The sequence below is a fragment of the Apaloderma vittatum genome, unplaced genomic scaffold (assembly GCF_000703405.1).
Source record: "Apaloderma vittatum isolate BGI_N311 unplaced genomic scaffold, ASM70340v1 scaffold28723, whole genome shotgun sequence".
Lineage (NCBI taxonomy): Eukaryota > Metazoa > Chordata > Aves > Trogoniformes > Trogonidae > Apaloderma > Apaloderma vittatum.
In genome coordinates, this window is record NW_009707879.1 from 444 (window position 1) to 18,341 (window position 17,898).

The 17,898-nt window shown below is 45.3% G+C and overlaps 1 protein-coding gene across 1 annotated transcript; it reads left to right on the forward strand.

Annotated features, from left to right (window-relative positions):
• Window positions 1-446: 446 nt before the first annotated feature.
• LOC104269742 (rho GTPase-activating protein SYDE2-like) lies at window positions 447-17,354 on the forward strand. The gene is made up of 8 exons (XM_009866370.1): window positions 447-465; window positions 2,514-3,251; window positions 10,333-10,347; window positions 10,789-10,878; window positions 11,175-11,582; window positions 11,783-12,474; window positions 15,203-15,329; window positions 17,284-17,354. Exons 1-8 carry the CDS (start codon window positions 447-449, stop codon window positions 17,352-17,354), a joined length of 2,160 nt encoding a protein of 719 aa, XP_009864672.1.
• Window positions 17,355-17,898: the final 544 nt, after the last annotated feature.

Sequence of the window (17,898 nt, forward strand, 5' to 3'; positions counted from 1 at the left end):
ATCCCTAAAAGCTTTGTATTTATTTAAAATGGTCTCGTTACTGTAACAGCTAACAGCGTTAAAAAGTTGCTCTGTGATACTGGATGTGCAGATCTTGCATGTGAAACAGTTTGTTACTAAAATAAACAGAGGCATAAGGGCTCTCAGGATCAGGGCCAAGCTCAGCTAAAGGGGAAGCAGCGCTTGCAAATATTGCCCGTCAGTTGCAAAAGCTGCAGCTGGAAGATGTCCAGCTCAGTGCATCGTTTGGATGAGATTCAGTGAACGGTTGCAGTCGGTGACCTCTGGCAGCACGCTGGCCGATTCCGAGCCGGGGTGGTTTTGAATACGCGAGGTAGCTGGCGTGTCTCTGCAAGCAGCAGGGTTAGTGGAGTGCGCCAGAGCTACTTGATTATTAATGTTTCTGCGGTAAGCTTTTGGAGATGGTTTGTTCCTGAGACACCCAGATGGATGTTGAAAACAAAGGTGAGTTTGCCCTGCGTGCTTGCTGCCACGGGGACCGGGAGGGCAGCCTGGGGCCGGTGCCAGCTGTGTCAGCGGGTGCAGATGGGGGCGTGCTGTGCTCCTCGGGGAGTTGGAGGCTGCCTTAACCAGCGTGGAAGGGGCAGGAAGTAGCAGATATTTTTGTTTGTGGATGCACCATCTATCTATTTATGTCACCAGAGCAGGGGCCGCTCCCTGGGCTCTCCGTTGTAGGAGTGGAGGGCTTCCAGGCACTCATCGCCAGCCCAAGGAGTCCCTGATCCAAACTGACTTCTTGGAATTGTAGACATGGCCCTGTGCCCGCTGCACAGGAGTTCCTTGGGCTTCTGGTTAGTTCTTGCTTGAAATACTAATGAAATTGTGTAAAGGGGAACCTTTACAGTAGCACACTTACGTTTCTAGGCTGTGGATGGGAGAAAGAACATGGTTGCAGCCAAACCACTGAAATTTTGCCAGAGGTTTGCATCCTTAGCCTTGCTCACACATTTTTCTCAGATTCTGATAACTGGTCGATTTAGGTCCCAGTGCAGCAAAGCACTTCTGTGGAGATGTGCATGGTCTTCAAAACGAGCATGGTTAATTTTGTTGATTCTTTCAACCAAGTTAATTCTAAAAAGTCACAGTGTTCATATTGCAGTTTAGCTAAACAGGTGAGCCTCACTTTAAAAAAAAATTAAATCACCAAGTGATGAATCATCTGCCAACCAAAATAGTGATGTTTCAGATCTTATCAAGGATCTCTTCTGTCATTAATGTACAAACCTAAAAAAGCAGGCTGAAGAGAAGGCGTTCAGGTGACAGTCTTTCTCCTGTCTACAGTGAACTTAGCTGGATTCACAGAGCTTCTCCTCGAGTCCTCCAGAGAGGTGTCCATATTTTAACATCATTATTGGTGTGTAAATAATTTTTTGCTGAGAATAATGTTCAAGCAGCATCAAATAGCTGCTTCAGCCTGGAATTTCCAATTGCAGAGGGCTTCGTGTGAAAACAGGTTGTCTGTTCTATGAGAATGCAGTTATTCCCATTCAGTCTCAGTGGCTCAGCAAACCACGTCCGGGTTGTCCCCCGCAGCAGAGGAGTGTGAGGGTTATCTGACCTCCGATCCCTCTTTTTAATTTGGTTGCATTTGTGCCTTTTCTGCCAGCCCTAGCAAAACGGCCAGGGGGCGAGCTGCTCACTCCTTGCGTGGCCCCAGGTCACGGTGCCCAGCAGCCCCTGGGGTGCGGCACTGCTGCCCACGGGGTGCCCCGGTGCTCTCTGACGTGGGGCTCAAGTGCAGGTGGATGTTTTGGATGCATAGTTAAGTGTTTGGCCATTATGTTAAAGAAATTCATCAAGTTTTGGGAGCAGTCAGTGGAATTTGGTAAGGTGTTGCATGAAGCTTTTGTTGTGTAACGAGATATTAAAATCTTCTCTGCATTCCTTCTTCCGCCTTCATTCCTTTCGGGACGGTGTGTTTTGTTTTATTCCCCACAACTTGGGGGAAGCTTTTGTCTTAGTTATTAGGATAAAGCTGGTAAGGCCAGTCCTTTCTGGAGGTTTTTGTGCAAGACATATCCTCACCTTTAGATATATTTATAAACCTAACTGTGAATCTATGTGGGTCTTTCGTTGCTGTTTAAACAGTACGTTACACCAAAACCAGAGGCTGTTTCTTCATTGGCATAAGTGAACTGGAGAAGTATTGCATAGCTACTTCTCAAACCAATTATATGTGAACTTGGCAGAAAAAACCCCATCCATTTCTATGTAAGTATGCGTGACCTTTCAGCAGAGCTGTCTCACTGCCATTTACCTAAATTGCATGGTGTTAAAAATACAGTCAAACAAGCCTGGCTCTTTATTAATTACGTGCAATTCTGCTTTGACAGGCTGAAATCTAATTTTATGATCACATCAACTTATCTTCTGTCCTTTCAGTTGAGGTCTAATGCAGAGGTAATACAACAGCATATGTGCTGATCTGTCGAAAGCAAAATGATATTCTAAATATTTGTCTTTCTCTTTTTTGTTTTTATTCCTGGGGACAGATTTAATAGAAAATGTTTACATAGCTTCGAGAAGCAGGAAGGGACCCAGGTGCCCCCAGGCCAGCGAGGTCCCCGAGCACAGGCCGCAGGTGAACAGCATTACTGTTTCCAAGAAGCGCAGCTGGCTGCAGCAGAGCACCCACCGACCTCCTCTTCCGCCTCCTCCTCCTCCTCCTCCTCCTCTGGAAGAAGAAAATGCCTGTAAGGAAACGCACAGGGCTGTTTTCCTGGTACCGAAATCTTCCATCCCGCTGCCTGAACCAGCAGTGCCGTGGGCTCCTTCCAGATCACCGGCGGGGCGGGAGCACCCTGGGCAGAGCCGCGCTCCTGCGGGTGCCCTGCCAAGCACTGCCAGCCCCACGGTGGACTTTGGTGAGGACAATGATGCGGATGATGAAGGAGAAATATGGTACAACCCGATCCCTGAAGATGACGAGCCTGACTTGCTGAGGGTTCGCCCTCCTGCTGTGAATAGCCCCGGTGCTGCAGGCTCCCCGTCAGTTCGGTACAAAATGCCCACTGGGGGTGACTCTGGGGTGGCCACGAGTCCCCGTGAGGATCCCCCTTGCTCCGTGGAGAGCGTGGGGAGCAGTCGGCTGGCTCAGCCCAGCGAAGCGGGTCAGGCCGATGCCGCACACCTTGGGGAGCTCGTGCAGCAGCACCGGCAGAGGTTTGCCTACAAGGCTCCTGGTGTGCCAGCGGTACAGGACAATCCTGCCCTCAAGTGCCCGTCAACAGGTAAGAGGGTTCAGGAACGTAAGTGTTATGTCCTCTGCTTTCTTTCAGAGTATTAATAAATCCTTATGTCTTTCTTTTTCTCCTCTTTTTATCTTGATCAAGCAAAGTTCTGGTAGAAACGCATGTCAAGTTCTTTAAAAAAAAAAGATGCCAATTCTGAGCCTGGTACCTTCTAAATGTGGAGCTGCACGGTTGTTTCTCAGTCAGGTTGTTCGTGGCATATCTGAGTGTGGTTGGTCCTCTCTGCGCTTTGGCCCCCACCTCGCTGAAGACCAAGGCTTCACAGAGTGAGCCTGCTGGAGCCTGGCACCGTGGGTTTTCTTTGTCCAGCCTTGGATTCCAGCCTCAAAGCTACTTAATGTCTGCAGAAGTTGCTTTAACTTACTGTCTGGGACTTTTTAATAAAGACTTTCTGGAAGACCATATAAATGCTATTCATCACGTCGCTTTCTGTAATTGCTGTCTACTTGACTGTCTCAGGCTAATCTAATAGACTGGAGAGGAGTGGTTTTCACTTTCAGAAGCCAGCCTCTTTGTTATCTTTGGCTGAGTGTTTGGTAGTCTCATTTCCATAATTCCATTAGTATGTGAAATCAGTATCGTGTTCAAGATTTTTTCCCAGTCTTTTAAAAAAATCCCAAACAAAAATAAAACTACACCACAAAAAAGTAAGCAGAAAAAAACCCTCAGTCCCTTCAGAAAGAGGTATTATTTTTAATTACCTGTGTGATATTATCTTGACTTGAGCTGTAGCATGCTTCTGAGAGTTAGAAACAGCATAAGGTTCAGGAGACAGGGAACTCCAGGTTCCCTGCTTTGGAGAAAGCTCACGCTTTTCTGGCACAGACACTTAAGAGCCTGTATTTGTACCCGGCTCAGCAGAGAGGACCCGAGACGCCAGCGCTGGGGTGTGGATTGCCTCCGGAGCTCCCCTCGTCCGAGCTGTCCTGGCCAGCTTGGCGGGCTCATGTCCCCGCGTCCCAGGAGCTGCTGTGCCGGGATTCCCAGCGCGGAGGTCACTTCTGGGAACGGGGCTTGTTTTCAAAGGCACCAGAGCAACTGCTGTAAACAGTGGAAGAAAAAACACTGCAGCTTCTCTTCTAGGAGCTCACATTTTGTTCTTTTTGTGGAAATGCTGCAGATCCGAGCATATTTTTAGTTGCGACGTATGTTAAAGTTATCTGGCGTTTATTTAGCAATAGCTCAGTTTATGGCTGCATCGAGTACTTAGACCAGATATATTTGCTTGCAAGACAGATGAAATACCATGTTCTTAGGTACATTGTCAGCGTCAGGGCTCTAGGCAGCTTGGAGAGGTCGGTAAGCGTGGTTATTTGGAAAAGCCGTGCATGTGTGTCCTGCGAACTGTTTGACTCCCTTTTGGGTGGTTAGTCTCCCAAAATATAGGTGACTTTTTTTCTTTTTTAAAAAAAAAAAATCCTTTTATGTAAGAAGAGCAAAGTCAGTTATTTTCATACTGAAGAAACATCTATTTCTGAAAGCAAAATTTCCCATTTAAAAAGTGTCACATGAAACTAGGAGAAAAGTGTTACACATTTCCACTGATTGGTTTGTTATGCATTGAGTCAATTAAGGTGCTTTAAATGCAGCTCTCCTTTTGCATGTATCGAATAGTGATCACATTGAATAGATTAATTGATGGTGAAGTGGATCCCTGCTGCTCAGTAATTGGCTTTACTATGGAGAAGTGGCTTAGTTCTTCTGTTTAATCCAGTTAAGGTAGCTACAGCTATTTTCAGTCAAATTTAAAATGACAGCTCATCCATACAAAATTGCTCCATGAAGGGCAACATGGCCAATTTAACTTTATTTGTGTTAGAACCTTGTTTGAATTATACAACTGCTATGAAGTAGAAGTCTATATTACTAGAGAGCTCGGTGCAGTAAGCAGTAACTCCTGACAAATTAACGTTTTCTGCTTTGAGAAAAAGATCTGCTTACCTTTCTTATTGAGATGGTTTTGTATATGGCAGTATTGCTTAGCATTAGAGTCTGCAATTTTGTCATTTGCTTTTTTCTTCTTCTTTGGATAGTGGAATCAATTTGAGCTTTAAAACTTTAAATGTTGCTGCCTGATTTGGATTTCCAATTTTGTAGAGAGAACATACTTGTGGATTTTTTTCTTTTAGTGTTTTTTTTTTTAGAGGGTCTTTTTTAGACAGAAGATTAAGAAAAAATAAATGTTAGAATTTGGTTATTCGGAGTGTTTCCAAACACAGCAGCAAATAGATATTTCTTTTAAATGTTATCAGTAAAATGGATCATAGTTGTAGAGGTGCTAATTTGCCCCACAGTCTTAATTTACACCCTTAGTTCCTGGTGTTAAGCTCGTTACTTTCTACAGTAAATGGCATTTATGTTAATAGGATTTGTCAGGTAATTCCTTAGCGAATAATTCTAGCCATGCTGGCTTTTAAAAAAGAATTTATTAAAAATAAGGTGCCTCTACAGCAAAGCTTGAGAAGATAATTAATGTATTTTGTTTATAGCAAGTACACAAAAGGCAAGAGTAAGAAGATGATTGAAGCAGGAACATAGCGCTGGCTCGTGCCTTTAGGTCTGTGGGAGAAGAGCTTAAGTGGAAAGGACCCTGGAGGCTGGTTTTGAATTGATGTCTCCTTGCACAGGCCAAATGGATATGACTGGAAAATAGAATTTTTTTTTTGTTATAAATGCAACGTGAAAAATTCTCTGTGTTTTTTTTTCAAATATAAAATGTTGAGGTAAGTTTTCTTTACTGTCTAGGATTGGACTCTAACTGTATGTATTTATAGATGTTGAAGAAAAACACCCTTTTAAAATGTCAGCTCCTGCAATAGATCTGTATTGTGGAGCTCTGAATAGTGCCTTCTGAGGAATTTGTAGTATTTTTGCTTTTGGGGAGGATTGCTGTTGGGATTAATGTCCACCTTAACCTAATCAGTGGAATCACCTCACACGTGTCCGTACCTCAGAGACATGCTGATGGCCCTTGTGCATTGGTAGGTACCAGGATCTGGACTGTACTTTTACTACTGAAAATCTACGTGTGTGAGCTGTCTGGATGGAAAACCCTGGTAGGCATCACTGTAAACAGATTTCTTTTCATTATAGGAAGTGAAGGTCGATGCCATGTTTCCACTTAACCCCAGTACATGCTAACCGGAGCTTGGGTTAAATCCCATTAAAGCTGCAGTGCTCCTCCCTCTCTTGGGCTGTGACCACTGTCCTGGTTTCCAAACACGTTTTTTGAGGCCAGTGCAGTCAAATGTTTTACATGCTTAGAAGGTCCCAGCGGTATCCACAGAGTCTGCTGGGCAGCAAATCCTATCTACTAATTGCAAATACTTGCTTAATGTGTATTATTTTGCCTGGCTGGAAGATGCCTTGTGATTTAGCTGTTCAAGTGCGAGGAGCTTTGGTTCCACGAGGTAGAAAAGCGTTCATGTGACGTATTTGCGTGATGTTTGAGATGCCAGCGTGGTTTGGTGCGTGGCAGAAAGGTCCTTCTGCTCACTCTCCCCCCTGCAGAGTTGAAGCCAGTTTGTCGGTGGGCTTCTGGGGAGTCTGTGCGTGGGCTTTGGAAGGTCGAGGGCTTATTCTGCCTGTATGTGGGTGACAATGACCTAGAGACCTGCTGGTGAAAGAGGCCAAAGGATGTAGCGGCTGTGGAATGGCAGCAGTTAATTTAGAATAGCTAATACCTATTCCAGTTTCTGATTTGTGCCGACTGACTGTTTGTATTCTCTGACTTGGGGAAATAGGGGCGAGGCTGCTTTTCGTGCCATGAGAGACGCAGCGAAGGGAGGAGATCTCCGTCAGAGCAGTCCAAAGGGACAGCGCTCGGCGGCGGCCGCGGTGCTGCCGCTTGCGTCTGTATTTGGACGCTGCCGTCGCACCGAGCCGACCGTGGCTGACGCACATCACGAGGATGCTAATGTTTGAAATATTTGCAGCGAACTCATGCTTGCTTATACGAGCTCTTTAAGTCTGGTCAGAGATCGAAAGTGCTGTTACACGTCCTTGCTGCTCTCCCTAATGAGACACCGCTGTCAAGGATGCTCCGAGGATCGCAGCCGTGATAAAAAGCAGGCAGGGACCAGCCTGTTCACCTCTCGGTGTGCATGAGCCTCAGGGGGTTATGCTGTAATCACTTTCCATTTTAATTAATGGACTGTTTAAAGCAATTTATTTTATATCTGTTGCTCCTGTAGAAGTGATCCCTGGGTTGAGGGATTTATCACAGCTTAATTAATGTCAGTGTACATAGTATTTGAAGGAAGCTACCTTCACAGAGTTCTTGGAGATTTGTTTTGGTTTTTTTTAAAATAATTTCTCCATTCCTTGATTCTGAAGCATTATGTGGGAGAGAACTTGGAGACTGCTTTGGTCAAAGTAGTAATATTTACAAGGGTGGAAAGGACTTTTTTTAACGGGTTAAAAGAGGTTGTTCTTTCATTTATTTAGATAATTAAGAAGTTGCATAGAAGTAGTTCTATTCTGTCTCCATTTTAAGATGTTCTTTTGGGTTTTTTTTCTCAGTTACTGATATGGATAGAGGATCGGTTCCTTAAATCTTATCTGAAGTTGCTTGAATTTGATGTAGCATGAATTCTTAACGGCATTTGCAGTTCTGCTCTGAAGTGTAAGATCAGAATAGGTCTGGAACTACCTGAGGAAGCAAAACCGTGATTCGCCTGCATCCAAATCATATAGTTTGAGTCCCCTCTTCCCCTGGGGCAGTGTCGGGTAGGGGTACCGTTGTCAGAGCCAGCTTGCTTGGCTGAGGGGACAGTAGCGGTTGCCCTGTGGACTCCTGCCCGAATGGGTTTGGAGAGGGCACCTGGGATCATGAAGCACTTGTGGGCTCTCCGTGTCTCTCCAGCTGTGTCTCAGTGGTCACAGAAAAGCTCTGTGTTTCCCACAGCCGTGTCGCTGAGCAAAGCAAATGGGGGCTTTACTAGACAAGCTGAGCAAATAGCTGATGGGGGAGCGGTCCCTTATGATGTCGTGTCACTTTGACTTGCATTGTGCTCTCCTTCAAAAGTTTGGGGTTTTTTTCTGTATCACTCGTACTGCTAAAGTTTATGGAAAGCGTAAGATACATGTAGTAAAGACAGAGCAGCCCAGGTTGGAAAGGACCTCAGAAGATCATCTGGTCCACCCTTTGGTGGGAAGGGGAGCCCAGATGAGGTTACCTGGCACCCTGTCCAATTGCATCTTGAAAGCCCCCAGTGATGGGGACTCTGCCATGTCCCTGGGAACGATATTCCAGTGATTGAGTGTTCTCATTGTAAAAAATTAATATGCATGTACACACGTATCTGTGTAGTCAGCTGCATGCACTGACCATCACCTCCCTGCCCCCGTAGTCCTTTAGCACTCTTCTGTTTCATCTTCTCCTCCCCTCCTCCAGAAGGATGTTTTTCAAGTTGAACTCCTGAGATGGGATGTGCAGTGGCAGAGCCAGTGGGGACAGGGGCAGTGAGGGGCCCGTTTGCAGCTCAGCCCCGTACCCTGGTGACAGGAACGGGGTGCACCCGTGTGAGGAGGCTGGGGAGCGCAGTGTTCCTTTTGCAGCTTGTGCAGAGCTGTGTCCCGTTCACTCTTTAAAATCGCGTGCGTACCTCAGCACATTGCTGGCTTTAGTGGAACAACATGTGGCTCAGCGCTGCTGGGAATACCGTCCCGCATAATACTCGACTGTTAAGTTTCTTCCAGCCGCATATTTCATTTTAACTGTTTGGTGCTGAACGCAGCAGAAGTCGGACATGGAAAAATCGGAGTGGTAGATTGACTCTTTGGTTTTAATGAGCTGGGGGAGGGAAGTTTAATTTGCTGGCCTGCTTTTCCAAGCCCGTGCCAGGGGCTTCTGACAGAGCGGGAAGATTGATGTTAGCGGGCTGCAGCGTGGCACCGATGGCTGCGCAGCGCCCCAGGCCAGCCCACCAGTGGGACCGCGCTGCGATTTGCAGTACAAGGGAAGGCTTTGTCCGCTTTTATCAAACACCACATTTCTAACGAGCTGCTTGCCAGAAAAGCACAGCAGGCGTGCTAGAAATAGCCCTTCCCCTGCGAGGGAGCTACTTCCATGAGATGCAGGGCTAAATGAATTTTCCTCTGTTGCTCTGGAAAACAGGCTCTATGAGTTATTCTTTGTATCTGAAACTTTCTTTCATAAAGATACGCTTTTAGGGAACTGTCTGCGGAACTTGTTAAAGCCAAACTTCTGCTGGGACTAGAACTAGTCTTTGTAAGGTTTGGGGGGGGCGAGGGTGTCAAAGGCCAAATCGTCTGATTTAACTGTTTAAGCTAAGCGAAGTACAAAAAGTAAGTTATAGTTAAATGGTGAAAACTAATTTGGATGAACATGGGACTTGTGAAAGTCACTAGCCGCAGGGTGATTTGGACCTGAAGCGCTTAGTTTAGAACTGAAGCAGTACGCCTCTGAGAAACCTGGGAGAGAAACCTCTGTAAGATATGATTTCCTGAGTATCTCATGAAAACAACACTTCTTTCTTTCTTTTTATATACTGTAAACAGACTCCTCCTTTCCCTGGCTAGCAAGGGGGGTCACAGCTGGCTACAGGCATCTGAGCCCCTGGGAGCAGCTCGGGCTGCTGGCACCGCGCAGGGTTAGCGTGCTGAGGGGCTCCGTAGCACCCAAGCCTACACGGGTCCTCTTGGGAGCTGCTAAAATTCGTAAAGTGATGAGTGAACGAGGTGGTTATTGCTAGCAAGAACCTCTATTAATTTCTCAAGGGATATAAAAGTGACTCAAAATGAAAGCAGTCATGTAATTTTATTAATATCTGTCATTCTGGCCTCGGTTCCCCTCTTGCATGCTGCCTTAACTGGTGTAAATTCATTGCCTTTCCAACAGTCCTTACTGCCTCATGCTGGTGAAAGTGAGAACAGCTTGAGCTGTAACTTGGTGTTTGGATTTTCCTTGAGCATGAGGTAAACTGCAGGTTCCTGACTGTGCTGTGCTGGCTTCCACCTGGTCGTGTTCCCTGGTCAGTTGTCCTTTACTGCTAAACTGAGGGACTGTAATTTTTTCTTTTTCTTTTTCCCTCTTTAGCATCAGCACCTGCTGGTACGTTTTTAGGGTTTTTTTACCTTGAAAGGTGGGTGATTTTCCCTGGGGACGTCACTTGGGCACTGTGTATCTTTAAGCCCTGTCATGGGGTGGTTGTACCAAGAAGGATGGGAAGTTGCTGGCAGGAATGAGGCAGTGTAGAATGCAGCTTTGGTTAAATCCGTGTTGTGTTCCCCCTCCTCTGTCCTGTGGTGGGGAGGAGGAGCTGAGAGAAAAGGAAGGGAAGGTGTAAGGCACTGCCTGTGTCTACACAGGAGGGATTTAAGGCTCTTTGGGGTAAGAGAGACACGCACAAGAGTACAGCCGTAGTCTTGACTTAGAGACGAGTGTCTTTCCTCCAGACCTAAGAGGAGCGGGCAGCACAGATGTGTTGGCTCTGTAGCCAGCTGCGTGCTAGGCAAGGGTCCGTTTGCCATATTCCGTGTTTTCCCATTCAAGGCTGGTTTCGTTGCACCTGTGCCCCAGGAATGCGGCCACGTCTGCTTGTGTGGGGGACACAGCACAAACAGATCGAGCTGAATGCAGCGGGTGAGATTGCTCCTTTGCTTCTATGTAGTTTCTGGCCCTTTCATCTCCATAAAGCAGAACAAATCTGGCTCTTGACTATGAACTGCCAAATTTGGTTGAATAAGCCAGCAGAGCACGACTCTCTGAGTGCTTGTGGACATCTGACTGATGAATAACGGTTGTCTGAGTGAATTGCATTTATCAAGTTATGGCAAATTGATGCATTTTCCCCCAGTTCAAGATTTATTCTCTCGTTGCAGCAAACTGCAGTTACTGGATGGTTTGAAAATTATTATTTCTTCTTTTTTCTTTTAAAGGGTCCGGAGTTCTACTTGCACACAAGGCTGATATACCCTCAACAGAAGTTTCTCCTCCAAGTCCCAGTCCTTTGAAAAAAAGTGGATCAATCAACTGGCCTTTTCCTGATAGAATTAAATCTCCCAGGACTGTGAGGAAGCTTTCCATGAAGATGAAAAAGCTGCCAGAGCTTAGCAGGAAGCTGAGTGTCAAGGGAACTTCAAGCCATAGTAGCTCAGGTAATCCTCCTTCCCTGCCGAAAGGGAGCTGCCGGGATACAAGCCATACAGTGTCTTTGCCGTCTTCTGGAAACTCAACCACCACTGCCAGCAGAAACGTCATAAGTCGTTACCATCTCGACAGCAGCGTGTCGTCACAACACACCTACAAAAAGAAAAGCTCAAAGAGCTCCAAATCTTTCAGCAAAGGTGGTTACCTCAGCGACGGCGACTCTCCTGAACTTATAGCAAAATCAGGTAAACATGGTCATGAAAGCAAGTGTGGGATGGAAACTCAACCACCACTGCCAGCAGAAACGTCATAAGTCGTTACCATCTCGACAGCAGCGTGTCGTCACAACACACCTACAAAAAGAAAAGCTCAAAGAGCTCCAAATCTTTCAGCAAAGGTGGTTACCTCAGCGACGGCGACTCTCCTGAACTTATAGCAAAATCAGGTAAACATGGTCATGAAAGCAAGTGTGGGAAAGGAAAGGAAAGCCTCCCAAGTAACAGCGGTAAAACCGAAATAGATATCGATGCCTTCAGACACTACAACTTTTCTGATCAACCCAAGTGCTCTCAGTACATCTCTGGACTCATGAGCATTCACTTTTATGGTGCTGAAGACTTAAAGCCACCAAAAATAGACTCAAAAGATGTCTTTTGTGCAATACAGGTTGACTCAGTAAACAAAGCAAGAACAGCCCTGCTTACATGTAGGACAACGTTTCTAGACATGGACCACACGTTCAACATAGAAATTGAAAATGCTCAGCACTTAAAGCTGGTGGTGTTCAGCTGGGAGCCCACCCCGCGGAAAAATCGGGTGTGTTGTCATGGAACTGTGGCTCTTCCCACTCTCTTCCGAGTGACCAAGACACATCAGCTGGCTGTCAAACTGGAACCGAGGGGGCTTATTTATGTCAAGCTGTCGCTCATGGAGCAATGGGAGAACTCTCTCGATGGCCTCGATGCAGATCGGGAGCCGGTGATGTTCGGGGTAGATGCTCGAAAAGTTGTAGAGAAGGAAAATGCGGGTTTGATGGTGCCGCTTTTGATGCAGAAATGCATTTTGGAGATTGAAAAGAGAGGCTGCCAGGTACTGTGCACGTTTTAATCAGTTTTGTTAATATTTCTGTGCTGGGATAGCTGTTGTTGCAGGGTAGGAGCAGTAAGAGAGAAAGGGGAAATTGAAAACAGCTTTACACGTTTGGTTTCGTTTTGTGGGGGTTTTGGTATTTTTATTTTTATTTTTGCTTTGCTGCTTTGGTTTGTTGAACACTAGTCGTTGTAATGTGGAAAGAATAACAAGACTGTGTGAAATCAGTGCTTCCATCTTGGCCTCTGTAGAAGAGGTATGTGCTTGCTGTCAGCAGTGCTTTAGGACTGGGGATAGTGACATGAACCTGCGAACCCCAGCAGGTAGGGTTGCCCTGGAAAAGCAAAGCCGAGGAGAGAACTTGAAAATGCTTGACTCCTGAGACTGAGATCACTCTGTAAAGGTGTGTACCTCAATGCAAAAACGAGTGTAATGTTCCCTCTTATCCAGAGCGGAGCCATCACGTGCAGTGACACAGAGTGCTGAGGACCGGTCTTTTGTCAGAACTTTACTCAGGTGTGTGCAGTCACAAGCCAAAGACTCGTCTCTGCCATCACCTTGGGTGCAGCATTAAGATGAGGAAGAGTCCCTGAGGGGCTGAATGAGTTGCTTCCCCACACCACTGCTCCTCGCCTTTCTTCAGGTTGTTTTCAAAATCAGGACAAGGTGAATGCTGTAAAGCAGCAGTGCCCAGTGTCTTCTCTTCATCCCAATAGGGTTCATTGGTTGATGTAACCTGACGGACAGAACTGTGTCTGGGAAACTGAGGTGTGGAAACACATCCCCCGTCACAAATGCTAGACAAGAGGCCTGCTGGGACGGGCTAGCACCGTCCTAAGGTCAGGCGTGCCCCTTGGCAGTTCATCTGACACTGGTGGGAGGACTTGCCGGCTGTTCCACAGCGCGTGGGAGCCCTCAGGCTCTTTTACACCTGTTCTTGCTCAGGTGAAATTGAGAAGAGATCACACCTACCACTGTTACTGTTTTAGCTTGTTGACAGGTTGGATGTGGTTCCAGGTGTTGTGAGACTAACTCTGCTCTTTGTAACAGCTCATAAAATACAGCGAGAGAAATGGTACTTCTGTGTACTTTGCTGAAAGTCGCTGCTGGTTATAACTGATTGATTCTTACCGTGAATACTTCCCTTAACATCATGCATATCAGTCGAAAAGGGGAGTTTTATTCTTTCCAGTGTATGTGTCGCATGGTTTCAGCGTTTTATTTTGGGCTTATTAGCACCTAGTCATGCAAATGACATTGGGTAATCAAGGCAACACTGGTAATGAAGCGACTGGAGTCTGCATTGTCTGAATGTACCTGGTGCTTCTGAGCGTGAAATCTAATTTGGGTATTTGCACAGGGAGAACCAAAAATGCAAAATATACTGTTAACTTCTTGTTTTAACCACGTGATTTTCTGACATTTTTGACCTTCCTATAGACTGCAGACTGCTGTCATGGTGTGTTACGTCCACGTGAATTTCCACTGTGGCATTAGAAAATTTTAAAAGTTTAAAGGAAATTTTCTGAGCCAAATCCCAGATCTTACTCAGTCTTAGTAAAGAGAGAGTATTCTCTTTTTACCAGTTTTCTCTTTATCCTTGGTAAAGAGAGAGGAAATTCAATTGAGTGACTTTCCATTTATTTAAACATAAGTTAATATATGGCCAGACAAATACTCTTGTTTGGAAGCCTAGATTTGAACGGTCCAAGTAATATTTTGTTTGGGTTTTTTCTGCCTTTCGAGGCCGTGGTAGTTTTGGACTAACCATTTACTGCTCACTATAGCCACCTATAAAGTTCATTAAAATAAAATAAATATGTTTAAGATCTGGTTCTTTAAGATCTATAAATGTATAAATGGTGTTGATGAAAAACAAAAGTAAGTAATGATAAAATGCAAAATTTAAGTGCATGAAAGCACATGGTCTAACTAGTAGTTTGGGCCAAGAGTGATGTGGGTTTCTTTCCTGTCACCTCGAGCATGTTAAATAGCCTGTGTTTTGCACGAAGATTTTCATATAATTTGAAACATGAAGAAGTCATCATCTTGTCATCTTTAGAGCAGCATATTATAGGTGTAATAATGGAGTATTGATAATTTTCTTGAAACTCTAGTTACTGATATAAAATAAAATTTAAATTTTGTTTGCTATATAAGTTAATTTTGTAGGAAAAATGTTTTGGTTTATTTTGTTTGTTTGTTTTTAATTGGTTTATAGCATTTCTCATTTTTTTTTTAGAAGGTAGTTGTATGACTGCTTTTTTTTCCTGCTAATGATTAATAACTGTATTTTGGTATACTGTAACTCTGGATAGATGAAGCTCAAAAATGCTTATTCTCCTCATTTATTTCTGCTGAATTTCCTGTTCTATCTTAAATAATTAAACAGTCATACTACAAAAAATAATGGTGATCTGAATGAGCAGGGTAAGAATAGATGTTTTGTCTGTATTTAAAACTGAGCTTCTGACAATGAAATCCTGCTCAGCCTCTTCCCTAGAGTTACTCCCTTAGTGCCTCCATCCCAGCTGTGTCTCGTGCGGCCAGTTCCATGCCCTGTGTGACCACTGGATGGTCACGGTTTGCACCGGTCCGAGTTCCTTAGCATATGTTTCCAAACGGTCGGTTTTTTCCTGCTTCCTGGGTGAGGCAACACATGGTACAGTCAGTTATTAGCTCCCTCTGCAGTGCGATGGCTGATGGGGGCTGTTGTTTTTGCTTCTAGGTGGTGGGCCTGTACCGGTTATGTGGCTCCGCGGCGGTTAAGAAAGAGCTTCGAGAGGCGTTTGAGCGGGACAGCAAGTCTGTTGTTCTCTGTGAAAGCCAGTACCCCGACATTAACGTCATAACAGGTAATACCCCGGCTTTGCTTTCAGCACGGAATTGTGGCGTGTGCCTCTTACAAGGTGAAACTGTGTTTGGAACTAGTTTTGTGATGTCGTTTAACAAGTGTTTGATTGCTGCCTTGTACTGCTGCAGGTCGGTTGATAAGGAGTGCCGTAACCTTGGGGGGCTGTGAATATGGAGCTGTAGGTCTGTTTAGGTTGGAAAAGGCCTTTAAGGTCACTGAGTCCAACTGTTGGCGTAGCAGTGCCAGGTCCACGAGGAAGAGCAGTGCCAGGGCCAGCGGTGGTGATCTGCAGGAGGTGGGTGTGGAAGGAGCCCCTTTCGTAGCTGCTCTGCCCGTTAATGAGGAAGGTGGAAGTGTGAAAGGAGCCCCTGGAGCTGGGGCTGTTGGTTTGTGATGGAGCAGATCTTGAAAAACTTGGCTGTAATCAGGCGTGTTGTGCTGGTTGGTCTGCAACACGCGATCCAGGGGCCGTCCCCAATCAACCCGTTGTCCTCTCTCTGTCTTGGAGATCACAGGATTTTTGGAAACAGGTTTCCCATCATCTCGTGCACACTAGTTAGAGCTGTTGGAAAGTGCCTTCACTTGACCATTGCTTCTTTTAAAACACAATTAAATGGCAGCTTTCTCCTGCTGGCTGGGAGTGACGCTTTATTTGCTGTGAGCCGCAGGCTCCTGGCACAGGTGGGCAGGAGGTGCAGGAGGGCCTGGGAAGCCGCTCTGCTTCTGCGTCCACTCGTCACCCCAGCGTCCTCACTGGGGCTGTTGCGCTGCACAACTGAAGTAAGTCGTTGAGGTTTTTTTCAGTTTGCTAAAAGTGGAACAGTTTTATAACTATTGATACTTGTTATGTGAGCCCAAGTTGATCTAATTTCAGGCATCACCGAGTAAACCAATTGCTCCAGGAAATTAGCCAGGCGCATTCATTTCCTGCATATCCAGGGATGGAAAATGTACCAACAGTAGTCAGGGTATAAATTTTCTGTGCCAGAGTCCTTTCCGTAACATCCAGCCGTATGGGACAGCTCTACCCTGTTCAGAGGTTTATTTCATTTCAGTGTATTGGGAATCAGTTTTGTTCATTACACTTTATAATTATATGATGTGGTGTCGGACGATATTACTTGGTGATGTTTTCTGGGTCGAATAAACCTTTTTAGTTCAGAATGTGCATCTCGTCGGTTCACCTTGCTTTCCTTGGCTGGTTTCAGTATTGGGTTCAGTGTTGCTCATCAGTACCTGCATTCTCAGCAGCAGAAACTTATATTTATTTTTCACTCTGATGGGATACATCCTTTATAAACAGGAGGTGTATCGTAAAAGTAAATAGTATAAAAAATGTTTTAAGCTGGATAATTTTCTTCTCTTTACAAATAAATCAATCTGGAAAAAGTGATGATAACTTCTACAATCAGATTGTTCCATTAAATTATTGAAGTCATTTTCTTCACAATTTTTGTAAATCAGTTCAGAAGGGGTGGAGGGGGGGAACCCTCTCAGTTGCTTTCTGCCAAACAGCAGAAACTGTCTGATACAGACTTATAAGAAGACAAAGAGCAAACTGCTATTTCATTAACTTAAACTTTTGGCTAACGGAAACCTTAGTGTCTAAATTTTGGCATGATAGAAATGGCGTAGCACTACCATACAAGTAGTATGTTATCATCCAGTAAAACAGTATTTGCAGAAACAGTTCAGGAGTATCATGGGGAAAGAGCATAGGAACTTGATTTTATCTGTGTACAAAAGAACCTGTAGCATTTCATGAGCATTTGGGTTTTCCTGAGTACGTTGTACACTTGGAACCAACCAGAACTGGCTGAAAGCGAAGTCTGCGCTGCAGGAGAGCTCAGTTCTGGTGCAGAGCCCTGGAAGTGCAGCGGCGCAGCCTGACTGATCTTGGCATCACGAGTTTATGATGCGGTTGTTAAACAGAAGAGCGTATGTCAATTTTTCAGTGTACCTTGCTGCAAGCCTCATTGACGATGGTGAACTTCTGGTGACTGTGCAGGTCCTGCTGGACTCTTAGTCCTTTTTTGGTTGTAAAGACGGTAAAGATAATTTTTTTGCAACTAGAATTTGTATTGTAAGAGTGAAAAGACAACAGCCTTGGTGCCTGTCTTACAGGAGGACTACTGGGTGTGCTGTTGGGTACCTGTTATATTGCAAGCGTTTACTTACAGGCTGCTTTCCTTACAAGGAAGAAGTAGTTTTAAGAAATGGCATTTAAAAAACTACATTCTTTCCCCTGGTACCCTTGCAGCTGTGCTGTACGATTGCCTGTGTTCGTGTGGTGTTGAAGGATTGAGTGGGGGGGTCCTGCGTGAGTTCGGGGGGCCAGAGAGGGGAGGGCTCTGTGCACCCATCACTTGCTCTGGCCAAAATGCAGCCCACTCTCTGATTATTGTAAATGCTGTGCTCTGGATTGGAAGGGTAACCTGCAGGTCTGCCTGACAGGCCGTGCTGAGTGCTGGGAGCAAAAGAACCTGCGGAGCTGCTCTTGCTTGTGCTGAGGCAGTTGGGTTGAGGAGCAGTGTTTCCCCTGGTGTTTTACTGCTGTATTTGCATTTCCC

Coding starts and splice junctions, on each gene's coding strand:
- LOC104269742 (XM_009866370.1), top strand. Junction 11,583..11,782: donor CTCCAAATCTTTCAGCAAAG/GTGGTTACCTCA, acceptor CTTTCAGCAAAG/GTGGTTACCTCAGCGACGGC. Junction 15,330..17,283: donor CGACATTAACGTCATAACAG/GTAATACCCCGG, acceptor TCAATTTTTCAG/TGTACCTTGCTGCAAGCCTC.